This window comes from Fringilla coelebs, assembly GCF_963513975.1.
Source record: "Fringilla coelebs genome assembly, chromosome: 5".
NCBI classification, from domain to species: domain Eukaryota; kingdom Metazoa; phylum Chordata; class Aves; order Passeriformes; family Fringillidae; genus Fringilla; species Fringilla coelebs.
This window is the reverse complement of record NC_140033.1, coordinates 6,353,033-6,366,148: the sequence shown is the minus strand read 5'-3', so window position 1 is coordinate 6,366,148 and position 13,116 is coordinate 6,353,033. Positions and strand designations below refer to the sequence as shown.

Here is a 13,116-nt window from a genome sequence, read left to right as displayed (position 1 = left end):
ATCTCTGTTAGGAGTTTTCTGTAAATTAATGACTTGCTTTTCAAACGAGACCTGACCTATTCTAACGTTTCCACTACAAGGCTACTATTGTAGTGATCACTATTATCATATAGTATTTAATTCAAATTAGATTTTACAATTTTCATCTATCAAAATTTTCCACAAATGTATTTTTCAGTGTTGTTTCCTTTGCTTTCTTTTTAAGTGTTATAACCAAACATGTTATGGTGCACAGTGATGATTCCTTCACCATTTTCTGAGCTCTGTGGCACAGATTTCAATTTTTTTTTCTAATATTGACATTAAAAATGTGTATAAATTGCTCAGACTTGAATCTTAACAATGTTGACTTTCTCAGAAAAACCTCTTTCTGTTGGGGAAATACAGTTTTCTGTTTTGTGGGTTATGTTTAGATGGAGATATCTATTTGTGTTTGGTTCCTAAATTTATGCTGAATCTCAGTTATTTTAAAAGTCTGCACATTACTAAATCTGACTTGAAAAAGCCATCAATATTTAATATTTCCTTGAGGACAGTACAAGTGGCCATATTCACATAGAGACTTCTTATTGATTCTGAAAATATAGAATCTAAAATTCTTTATCACCACTTCACTGTGGCAAAGGAGGAGGATGTTAGAGTAATTTGGAATAGGTATGTTAGAGGAATTAATTGTTTTGGGAGGTGTGGAGATGGGGAAAAGAATTGAAAATCTACTGAAGAAACAAGGTTGTAGGGAGGGTTTCAGGAAACCCAATGAGAAGTAAAGGTGGAGCTTGAGGAACCAAAGTGATACCAAACACTGCTGAATTCCCGGTGTGTTTTGTGCATGTTCAGATCCAAGTAATTTAGAAGAAGTGGGTATTTTTGAGGGCCTACAATCAATTTTTGGTTGTTTTTTAGGTAAGAAAAAAGGACCAGATCAACATTGAAACAAAGAATAAAACTGTGAGATTTATTGGTGAGCTTACCAAGTTTAAGATGTTCTCCAAAAATGATACTCTCCACTGTTTAAAGGTTGGTATTGTGATAGTCCTGTACTCCTGGGTATGCTGACATTGTGTCCCTATCCTATTCCCCTTACTTACCTGCTGCTGATGTTACCTGAATTCATTATATGGGAAGTTTTAAACCCTGGTGTCAGTGCCTGCTGTGTATGAGGAGACTTCTATAGCTGCTGTAGAAGTTAGAAGGTTTTTCCTCTTCTAATGAGAGGAATATATTAAAATAAACTTCTACATTTGAACATAACCAAACTGCTCATTGTCTTCCTTGGAAGTATGGCAGACTTTGCTACTTATTAATCTTCTGTACATTGTAAAATTTCCATATTGTTGATTTCAATTAATGTTTTTGTGGAGAAAATAACAATAAGGGAGAGGGACAGGAGGCAAAAAGCATTTCAGTAATGCAAGGAGAGGCTTTTATGCCATTTAAGCAGGAGCTTTTCTTTGTTGAGGAGCAAAACATCTCTGGAAAGCATTAATCTGATAAACATTCAAACCTTGATGTCAAGTCCCAAATTAAAAATAGGTTTTAAAAAATAAAAGTGCCTTTAATAAAAGATGCTTGAGACTCACAGCTTAACATCACTTTCTATATGGATAGTTTCTATTCATTGACCTGCTAGATATCAAAGCTGATTTCCTAAAGAAATCATAATCACTCATGATTTCACCTCACTTGTCTATAAAATGCTGTAAAATGCAAAGCTGTGTTAATTATAGTTATTGCTTAACTGAAAACAGTGCAGTTAGGTGTGCTCTGAGGTCACTGTGCCCTCGTGCAGTGTTATTGGGTAGTTTGGGGGGAGTTTTTATGCTGGTCTTTCAAAAGATCGTGTTCTTCTGAAGCCTAAATTTGGGGTCCATAGACTGTTCTTAATTTTAAAATGAGAATTATCTTTTGAATATTCATAGAATGGTTTGGGTTGGATGTGACCTTAAAGATCATCTGGTTCCAGCCTCCTGTCTTGGACAGGGACTCCTTCCTCCTAGACTTGGTTTCTCAGGACTCCATCCAGTGACCTTGAGCACTTCCAGGGATGGGGCATCTACAATTGCTTTGGGCATCCTGTGCCAGGGCCTTCCCAGTCCTAACATCTGATCACTGAAATCCATTGGCATTTATTCCATAAAGAATTTTGTACCCCAGCATAGTGTCCAGTCTGGTAGATATGACTTAATGTTTTCTGCAGCTGAAAAAGATGTTTAACAAGCTGTGCTTTTATATAAATACATACCAGATGCTTCTGTCAGACTTCTCTCATCACCATATTGAAATGGCATGTACCTTGCTGGAAACCTGTGGAAGATTCCTCTTCAGATCACCAGAATCTCACCTAAGAACCAGTGTTCTTTTGGTAAGAGGAAACTTGTTGTCTTATGGGGGAGGGTGCCATGTTCTGACTTAAAGCAATTATTTCTTTTTGAAGCTATTCTCAAGAGCTCCAGTTGACCTAAAAACCTCTTCATGACTTGAAAGAAAATGTAAAAAAAAAAAAAAAAGAATTTCTGAAGTTAAAAGCTATTGCTGTTGAACTACTGGTAATTCAGAGACAGGGCAGACCCAGAGGATGAGGTTGAAAGAATATTGTAGCTATACCTGAACATGCCTGAAATAGTGTTTGAGGGGAAAAATAGTGGTGAATAGAACCAGACATGGTTTCAACTGGAAGTGAAGACATTTGTGCAAGAGGTGGTTTCTATGCCCTGTATAATGATCTGGGGCTCTAAATGTAAAAAAAAAAGAAAATGTTCAAGACACTAAGAGAAACAGTCCTAGAAGTAGAGATTGAGAATTAAGATTAGAATTGGGATCTGTAAGTCTGAAGAAGTACTGGCAAAGACTTAAAATAACAAGAACTGAATAAATAATAACAAGAACTGAAAAATATATTTACTGAGTTGGGAGACAATCCTAAAACTCTCTGTCCAGGGCAAGACGCTGAGTCAGACATGGTTGAAGAAGACCTTCAAAGATACATTCACTTTCCCTTAAACCAGTATCTCTCTTCTTCTGCTCTAGTTAATGGAGAAGCTATTGCATACTTGGGTATATTGTTGTACAATTTCTTTTCCACAAAATACTATTTTTTTCTGAACCTCTTTGGATGTTAGAACATTTGTTGAGGTGGTGCAGTCATGAGAGGAAAGAGATGGGCAAATTAACTGTCAGTTCCTTGGCTCTTGCTTTTTGTAGCAGTGTACTTTGTATCTTGAAAGGTTTGAATCTCAGTTTTCTAAAGGTTTGCCAGCTGATGTGTTGTATTGTGAAATATATTCCTTTCCATAATCACGGATTTTTCCCTTGAAAACTCAGTTCCATTATCTTTAAAAGACATTTTACTCACTGCTGTCACTTTATGGTAGTTAATAAAAGTTTTAGAAGTCAGGAAAAATTAAATACTTATACCAGAGCTAGTTTTTGTAACTGACTGCTTTTAGTGTTATGCACTATAAAAATGCTGACTGTTAGCTGGATTGCTGGAATCTGCTGGATGAATGCTAAACATGGCTTAACTGTGAAGTGCAAGGCAAACCACAAACACAGTTTGAATTACTGAAGCTTAAAGCTTCACAAGGTTTTGGATAAGTGGTCTTTTCTTATTCATTGAGGAGCCAGGAGAAGGAAAAAGATGGCAAATAAGTTTGGACTATCTATTAAGATGTAAAATAGGCTAAATGGAATTGTATTTTGTATCCATCTTAATAACTGCATTTTCTAACATTCCCCTAAAAACCTGCAGAGATTAATTTTGACCTAAATAGTCTTATACAAATTGAATCATAGTCACAAGTGTGAACTGTGGAAAAGAAAACTGATAACAATCTTTTAGTAAAAATCTAAGCAACTGTTAAGCTGATCTACTCTTATGGGTAGAATTAAGGACTGTTGATCCTCTAAATAATTATTGGTCCTAATCTTTACTGCTGCTGATGTATTTTTTAATAAGATTCCAAACAGGCTGCATGTCTCCTATTAAAGACAATGTTGCTTTGTCCTGGTGTAGAAGAAAGTCATAGTTAAGAATAGATTTTAAAAGTAATTAAGGAAAAAATATTTATTGAGAAGTAAAGTGTTCTGTAAGTACATTGCAAATTTGGTGGCACTAAGTAACTTATTCTAGTGATCATATCCTGGTTTTGCAGATTATTTAGAGATTCTTCTTTTATTAGGATAATGTTTATTTCTAGTAATGGTCTTCTTGGCAAATCTTTCAAATTCAGTGTCCTTTATGTAATTTAAAATACTAATGTAAAACTAGATTGGCTTTAGGATTGATCAGTTGATAAATGAATTATGTGAATTGGATTATTTGAATTGGAGCTTTGAAAGGAAGATCAGCTTCATCTTGATCTATGTTCCTGTAACATAATTGAGTTTAAATGTCAAATTATTGTATTATACTGTTGTAGTCTTGCTGAAAGAATATTTGAAATTCTGGTATTAAAAGCTTCCTGATGCACTTTTAATCATTTAACTTAGACAATTGTCTTAAGCTTTAGGGCCAGATCACTTGTGTTAATAAATATACAAAACTTTAGGTGCACGGTGCCTTCCTCCTTGGTGTGGCTGCTTTTACTGCTGCTGTTAAAACTGGGAGATGTTGTTTGTAGAGGAGGAGGCTGTGGCAAAGTAAATGCAGTTCATGGAGAGCTGTGTTAATTCACTGTAGCAGTAACATGCTTCCAGGAAATTAAAAATTTCCATTTGGAACTGTCAGAACGAGTAGCAGGGCAGGGCAGAGCAGGTATTAAAGGGAAGCAGGAGCTGAACAGTTTCAGTATCTTGCTATAATCTGATGTTTAAATGTCAGTTATGCTGAAATGCTTTCCAAAATTGAAATTCTCATGATGCTTAGGTTTTGATTAGTTACTTCTTTATTTATTTTTTTTCCCCGCAATGGTCACCAGATTTTCTTTTGAAATGCTTCTGCAATGTATGCTACATGCAGAAAGATTGTGCTATTCACCAATAAGAAAAATCAAAACAGTTCTAATATTTTAACATGGATCCTTTAATGTTGTTTGTGGTCTGTTTTTATCAAAGGAAAAAGAGAAACCTAGTTTTCAAATGTAGTGCTTTACCTGTGTAGTTCTTCATTTTAGCCTAGAAAAATGAGGACCCTAAATAGCTGATGGGCTTAAAGCACTTTGGACCACAGATTTTGCTTTTTTCTTCTGAATTGCATCAAGGTTTTGTTACTCCAAACAGTGTAGTGTTATGATTTCTCTTTCCTACCTGTCCATTTGATGCCTTAGCTGAAAAAAGACTGAAACAGTTTCTTGAAATGCTGAATATTTTTAATAAGTAGAGTTTAAGACTAATACAATCCACTTAGAGTTGGAACACACACTCAGGACTGCTCAAAATCCAATAAATGACAATGATGTTGAGACTTCAGGTAGTGCATATTGTCTCTTCTGGGAGGAAACATTTTAATTATAAACTATTATTTACAGTATAATGTACAACTTTTTATAACAGGAAAATACACAAATTGTGTAGGTTTAGGGGGTTTTAAATGTTATCTGCAGCCCTTTTGCCATTTTCTCTGTTCTGCTTCACTTTGACCCACTTCATTTTTCAGTTCATAATATAGCATGATAAAAGCTTTTAAGGCAGCAAAGGTCTATTTTCTCTTGATCTATCTAGAAAAGGTGAAACATTTTCAAAGGTAACATTAACATATATGACATGGCAAAGTTTGGGAATTTTCTACTCTGTTTTTTTCCCCCACATAAAACAATTTATGTACTCAGTTTTTAAGTACTGTGCATCTGTTAGGTGCTTGTAGGAAAATGTGCTGCTCCTGACAGAAGTTTCCCATTTGGAAAGGAACAGTCTCACAGGGAATCAAAGGAAAGACCATTTGTGTTGTGGAAAAGGTTAAGAATGAAATGCCTTAGGGTTGGTGTCAGATGGAGACCTTCCTGGTGATAGATGACTAAATCCAGGAGGAAACTTATTTTATTTGTTGGGTTACTATGTTACACAAAGCTACTGTTCCTCATTGAATTAGCAGCTGAAACTCGGGGTTATGGAGCTGCTTGAGTGCATTGACATTTCATTTGAACTGAAATGTCTGCCTTGTAAAAGAAATTTTAAATTCTTCAGGTTTAGTGGAAAGGCCACCAGCATGAAAAATAGTGCTTTCTCACCAATAATCAAAGGAAGTTTAAACTCTTGGTTGGCTTACTGGACTGCATGAATGGATATACTAACATTTGTGTGTGTGAAAGAGTACTTACATGTTAATTTTGTTTATCTATTAGGAGTTATAAATTACTGTGTAGCCAGCCTCTAGTAGCTAATGAAGTTTACACAGGTCCAGTTTCCTGGTGAACCACCATAGAGTGATTTAGAATACATAGGATCACTTAGAGAATTACACCTATATGGATATAATTACACAGATACATACTAAAAAGTATTTAATAAAGTAATTAAGCTCATCTTTAACTGTAAAAATCAGCAGCTTAGAACTGCTTTTTTCATTATTGTACAGAATTTTTAGATAAAAGAAATTAAACCCCACAAAATAAACCTTAACTTACATATCTGAAGTGAAGTATGGAGAAAAGCTTTTAAGTGAGGACAATCAGGACAATAATGACAATTAAGCACAGTAATTAGTGCAAAGTCTTACTTGTCTGATTTTTCCTGAAACATTACTTTATGATAGATACTGTTTTTCTTGCAGTCGATTCTGCTTGGGTAAACAGCACTAATGGAGCATGGAGTAAGGAAAATTCTATTGTCTAAACCTTTGGAAATTCATATGAAAATATCAAAAATTCTATTAAATTACATACTGATGTAAAAAGTAGATTGCCAATCATGATAATTCACTGTGTTTGTGTTAAGACATCAATATTGTAGCTACTTTAGTTGAATAAAATCTGGTTAAATAATGTTTTAAACAGAGTTCCTAGTAGTCTTATGAACCATCTATCTGAACAGTAGCATTAAGATTTTGAGTTAAATCTTAAATACTTTTCTGAAACCGTTCTTACCACAGGTGAGCCATTATAAAAATAGGGATCATAAAAATAAATGACCATGGAAAGAGCAACACAGAACCATATATATGTACTTTGTCTTTTTTTCTCTCTACCCAGGCTTTTAACTTACTTTTCTGCAAACCTTCATATTTACTGTATCCCAAATGTAACTCTAAAAGCCTTTGGCTTGAAAATGTGGCATGTCAGCATCTCTAACAGGTGATTTGCATTTGTTTCCAGGAACAAATGATGAGGAAAAAACAAGCAATGCATCTTGATGCACGCTATGTTACAATGGTAGAAAATGCCTATTACTACTGTAATCCCCCTCCAGCTGAAAAAACTGTGAAGAAAAAACGTCCTCCTCTGCAGGAATATATCCGTAAGCTTCTTTACAAGGATCTCTCCAAGGTCACCACAGAGAAGGTAAATCCTTTCAAAATCTTTAATACAGTTTTTACTGAAAGTGGTGTAGTAGTAACTTTGGAAAAGATTTGGGGAGAGCTATATTTTTTTCAGTTGCAGGGAAGAGGGATCATTTTTGTATTCATGAATAAAATGGTTAATTTCTTTTATTGGAACATGTAGAAGCTCCAGTTGTGGACCTGTATTCTCAACAGCATCACATGCTGAAGAAACGGAGAGTGAGATGAGAATCATTGTGTTCTGTACATTGTGTTAGGAGAGTAAGGGACAAAGGGCTTCAGCTAAATACACACTGTAAGAGCAAGGAAATGATGGAACAGCCTTGGACAACTTGATCAGTAGCTCAAGGACAGCAGCTGGGTTATGTACATAAAGTCTTCCATAGCCACTGCAGGCCTGGAGGATGCCTGGAAAGGGGAACGAGGTTGTTTGCAGGTGCTTACAGGGATTTCATCCCAGCCAGGAGAGAGGGGGGATGGCAGGGAGCATCTTGATATTTTACCTGCTAAAATGTGAAGCTTGTCTTAAAATTTGGTTTAGGTCCTGAGACAGATGCGCAAGCTGCCTTGGCAGGATGCAGAAGTTAAGGACTATGTTATATGCTGTATGATCAACATCTGGAATGTGAAATATAATAGTATTCACTGTGTAGCCAACCTCTTAGCAGGGTTGGTCCTTTACCAGGAAGATGTGGGAATTCATGTTGTGGATGGAGTGCTAGAGGATATTCGACTAGGAATGGAGGTAAACAATCAGTATACTTGCTAAGCTATACTCATCTACTTATGTTGAAAGGAAAGCTAAAATAATTGTGCTTAAAGAAAGGAATCCTTGGATTCTCTCTTTTTTTTTTTTTTTGGTGTGGTGACTTTTCTACCTCAGTTACTTGCTTTGTATACATTTATTTAAATTAATAGAATAACTGTACCAAAAAAACCCCAACAAAACCAACTAACATTATTTAAGACAATTGTTTTGCCTCCCTTATCATAGTAAGGCCATAGAATTTATTCTTTGACAGTGTAGACAGATTGACACAACTTCCAGTAACTTTGGAGACCAGCCCATATTTTAAAAGCTGTTATAATTAAAGATTTCTCTGACTGAAAAGTCATCATAGATTTAAGATGGAGTGTATGCTAAAAGTATTGGAACTTACTAGCTGCCCAGCTTTCATAACTACATTTTAATGTTTACTTTCATGTAATGTATGTAGCCACAAATAACCATCTTTTATTATAAGAAATTCTGTCAACTTTATTATACACTTTTTTCATTTGTAAAAGGTTGGTTGGGTTTGAGATTTTTTTGTTTGGTTGGTTTTTTCCTAAGAAATTCTGTCAACATTTTTATATACTTTATTCCTTTGTAAAGTGTTGGTTTGGTTTTTTAAGTTTTCTGTTGTGTCTGCATAAGAGTGAATTTTCTTGTTCTTTTTTAATAAAGGTTAATCAACCAAAGTTCAACCAACGGCGGATCAGCAGTGCCAAGTTTTTGGGGGAGCTTTACAATTATCGTATGGTGGAGTCAGCTGTAATATTTAGAACTCTGTATTCCTTCACTTCATTTGGTGTGAACCCTGATGGCAGTCCTAGTCCACTGGACCCTCCAGAACATCTTTTCAGAATCAGACTTGTGTGTACTATCCTCGATACCTGTGGGCAGTATTTTGACAGAGGATCCAGCAAGCGAAAACTTGATTGCTTCCTTGTATATTTTCAGGTATTCTAAATTTTATGCAGATCTGTAAAGTTCTTTAACAGGCTAATATAAATCAGTCTGGTATGTATTTATCTCATTGTTCTCTAGCGCTGTATTTGTAGAATCTTGTCAGTCTGGTAGCAGTTTTAGTTTCAAGTGATATGTTATACTGAGTTATGCCAAAATGATCTGGAGGCACTCAGTGCTCACGTCGGGGTTTGCTGAACTTGAAGAGGAGATTATTTGGGCTGCTGTCCTCAGCTAATGGTTTTTGTAGAGAAGGAGGAGTCAGATACTTCTCAGGCATTCACGGTGAAAGGATGAGAGGTAATTGGCACAAGTTGCAGCAAGAAAAGTTCTGACTCAATAAATGTAATGAAATGGGGAAAAGATTCCATAATGAATGTTTAAACACTGAAATGAGGAATTCCAGACCATGAAATTCTTGCTAAAACTTGCTGGATTTTATTTCTTTTTCCTTTTCCTTTTCTCTATAATTTATACAAAAACAAGGGCATTAAAAAACTAAAATTAAGATAATAATTTATTTCAAACCTTAAGGATACAAATCACTCACATGCATGAAAGGTGCAAAATGGTGTTTGGAAGTATAGAACCTCAGAATGGTTTGAGTTGGAAGGCACCTCAAGGATCACCTTGTTCAATCCCCTGCCATGGGCAGGGACACCTCCCACTGGACCAGTCTGCTCACATTATGATATGATCTGATTTTTAAATGCAAAAAGAAATGTTTTGGGGAAGACATCATTATATTTCTGTTACACATAATAATTTCAGCAAGCCTTCCCCTTGAGTATGTCATCTTTTAAGTATTATTCTGTTATTCATACTTCATTTTTAGATGCAGTTTTTGCAGCACCTTGGTTCTCAAGTTCTGCTGTTAGGTTCACTTAAAATCAACATTAATTTTTTACAGTGTCACTGTAAGAGGTTTATGTGAATTTATTGTAAAGCAAACTGTGTAAGGCAGTTGAAGCTGGCTGCAGTCTTAAGATTTTTTTATGATGTTTTCTCCCTTTTCCCCATAATATGCCTTTGGGGAAATTGATTTTCTTGAAAATATTTGGGGGAAGGAATTGAAAGCTGGCTGGTTGGTTAATGGTCATCTCTTGTAGAAAGAGTTTGCCATGGGAAGGCACTTTCTTGACAGGGCTTTTTTGTTGAGTCTTCACACTTATAAGAGTAGTTAGGATTCTTAATGCTTGTGATATCCAGTGTTATCAAACCAGTTGTAGTGATATCAAAATATCTAATAGTTGTATGAAACAGGAGAGCTGTGACATGAAAGCTTTTACATTTTTTACTGCACAAAAATGGCATTTTAAACTTTGTAACTTAAATGGCTTATAAATATCATTGTGCATATAATTGATTTCAATATTTGGTATTCTAGCGCTATGTGTGGTGGAAAAAAAGTCTGGATGTTTGGACAAAAGACCACCCTTTTCCTATAGACATAGACTATATGATCAGTGATACACTGGAACTGCTGAGACCAAAGATAAAGCTCTGCAATTCTCTGGAAGAAGCTGTCAGACAGGTGCAAGACTTGGAACGAGAATTCTTAATAAAATTGGGTAAGAAAATATGCAAGGGAAGTAAGGTATTTTTGGCAGTTCCTGAAGTTGTTAAAATTGTCTCTTTATGTTGGTAATAGGTAACTTGTTATTGTTATGATCATTTATTCTGATGATAGAAACATTTTTGTACCTTTTCTGCATGTTTCTTTCTAATCCTCATAGATACCATATAGAATCTCCATAACTCTAAAGTAATAGATGTTGTAAAAAATAGTATGAATAGTCTTAATATAATAGTATTTGGAGAGCACAAGTGTGTGTATGTATATTGATTTATGGAGTCACATGGTGCAAGAAATGAGGAAGGAAATCATTAATTTAAACAGAAAAATGTAGTAATCACACTAATTTCAGGAGAAAACAGTTGAGCTGGCAGCACAGTTCAGTTGAAAATATACTGATTAGTGAGTATTTAAACAGTTATCATCATATTAACCTCTAAACCTCTTGTACATATCTGTTCTTAGAAAATGTTGGATACTACTGTGCTCATTGTTAAATGGGGTTGTTTTCTAATCTTCCATTTTTATTTGAAAACAAGCTTGTTCATTAAAAGAGTTTATATGTCAATTTTACACTTTTAAAGTGTTAATTAGAGCACTTCACCTACGGGGACACATTCAATTTTTAAGAATACTCCTTTCATTCAGTGAGATGAGTATGTCTGATAGCCACATATAAGGTTGCAGCTTCTGTTTTAGGAGGAACTTTTTTAAAATAATGCTGTTTATTTAATTGACATGCCTTGAAATTCCCTGTGTAGTAACTGAAAAGGAGATGTGAATTCCCCTATGGTGTCATCTAAACTCATGGTTTTCATGCTCTCAAAATGATAACCAAGAAGAAATATACAATGAGTTAAACTGTAATATTCTTTTGAAAGGTATTCAGCACTTCCTTCCTACAAATAACAGGAGCTTCACAAAACTTTACTCTGATGGCTGACCCTAAGTTCAGTTGGTCTAATGTCAAAAAAGGAATGACAACTTGAATAGTGACGTGTTGACTCCTCAGTAAATTCCTAGGGAAACTAGTGGTGTAGAAGTCTGACATCAGCAGTCCTTTGGAAGATTAAGTGGCTTTGTAAATTAAGGAAAAAAAAAAAGAGAGAAGAATAGTGTATGCTGGAAGTTTGGGGATTTTGCACTGGATGACTTAAACATTGCAGTAGTTATTCTCTAAAAACAGATCTTGATTTTTTTCCTGATCAGAACCATGCTCAATTCTTGAATACATTCTGATTGAAATTTATATCTAAGACTAAGCTGGACGCTGAAACACTGGATAAAGCTAAGACTAATTTTTCACTTCTATGGAAATGGTACAGATAATGGTATTAGATTGAAGGATGCCTTACTGAAAGAAAGGATATATTTATGTTTGATATTTTACACACAGAGTAAACTAAAACATCATGAAGGACAGAAGGCAAACAGATCAGCAAGAGAAACACAGTGTAAGAATGTCAGACCTGTCTGCAAGGAGGATGAGCACACCACATAGTACTTGTGGAAGAGACTTTGCTCTCCCAGAGATCTCTCAGATAGGCACCTCCATCCTCATAGGTTCAAGTACAGCCTCAGAGCATTAGGAGAGAGTCATAAAGGTTTATTATAGGCTGAGAAAATTGTTGTTTCAAAACTGTTAATTGACAGTAGAGGGAATTACTGCAGCAAAGACCGCAGGGGCTTCGTGTCTCTGGTTCTGCTGGTTTTGTGCAGTCTCTGTGGTTTAGTACTCAGATTTTGTTGCGTGTTTCAGTAGGGTCCACATTTAGTTTGAGGATGTTTTGAGGCAGTTTGCACAGCTTCTTCTGTTCTCTGTGAGATTTTAAACATTCTCTCTAAGGTTTTCCTTCTTTTCTGACAGGACATTATTACCCTTTATGTCTAAGCTAACTGTATAGGAAATGTTTCATTCTGATTATTAGTTTTAGTGCTCAGTAACAATGGACTTTTGATGTGATCTTCCACATATAGCTTGAGTGGTTATATGTGTTCTAATGTTCTAAATCTTTCTCTTTCTCCAAATTTTAGGAATTGTAAATGACAAAGATTCCAAGGATTCCATTACAGAAGGAGAGAATCTGGAAGAGGATGAAGAAGAGGAGGAAGGTGGAGCAGAGACAGAGGAACAGTCTGGAAATGAAAGTGAAGTAAATGAGCCTGAAGAAGAGGTGAGCTGAATCATTACCTTGCCTCATGTAAAAGAAGTGATTTTGATTGCTTGTTACTTTCTGAAGCCCTTGTAAGTCAGAGTTAGCAGGTGAAATCTGGGTGTGCACAGCCCAGTCAGTACTGTGAGGATATTCCCATCCCAGTTCCATGTATGTGGAAAACTGAGGGTCTGAGGCTTATTCCTTATTTTGGCAGAAACTTGAA

The 13,116-nt window shown here is 35.5% G+C and overlaps 1 protein-coding gene across 3 annotated transcripts in view; it reads left to right on the top strand.

The window, feature by feature from the left end:
- Positions 1-13,116, top strand: part of UPF2 (UPF2 regulator of nonsense mediated mRNA decay) — a gene marked incomplete at its 3' end in the record, with an annotated part of 53,683 nt that overhangs the window by 21,803 nt on the left and 18,764 nt on the right. For all 3 annotated transcript variants that reach the window (XM_084206057.1, XM_084206058.1, XM_084206059.1), the window contains exons 10-16: positions 904-1,017; positions 2,246-2,362; positions 7,248-7,433; positions 7,974-8,177; positions 8,880-9,155; positions 10,549-10,732; positions 12,772-12,911. In XM_084206057.1, coding sequence (XP_084062183.1) covers positions 904-1,017; positions 2,246-2,362; positions 7,248-7,433; positions 7,974-8,177; positions 8,880-9,155; positions 10,549-10,732; positions 12,772-12,911 — 1,221 coding nt within the window. The remainder of the gene's footprint in view (positions 1-903; positions 1,018-2,245; positions 2,363-7,247; positions 7,434-7,973; positions 8,178-8,879; positions 9,156-10,548; positions 10,733-12,771; positions 12,912-13,116) is intronic.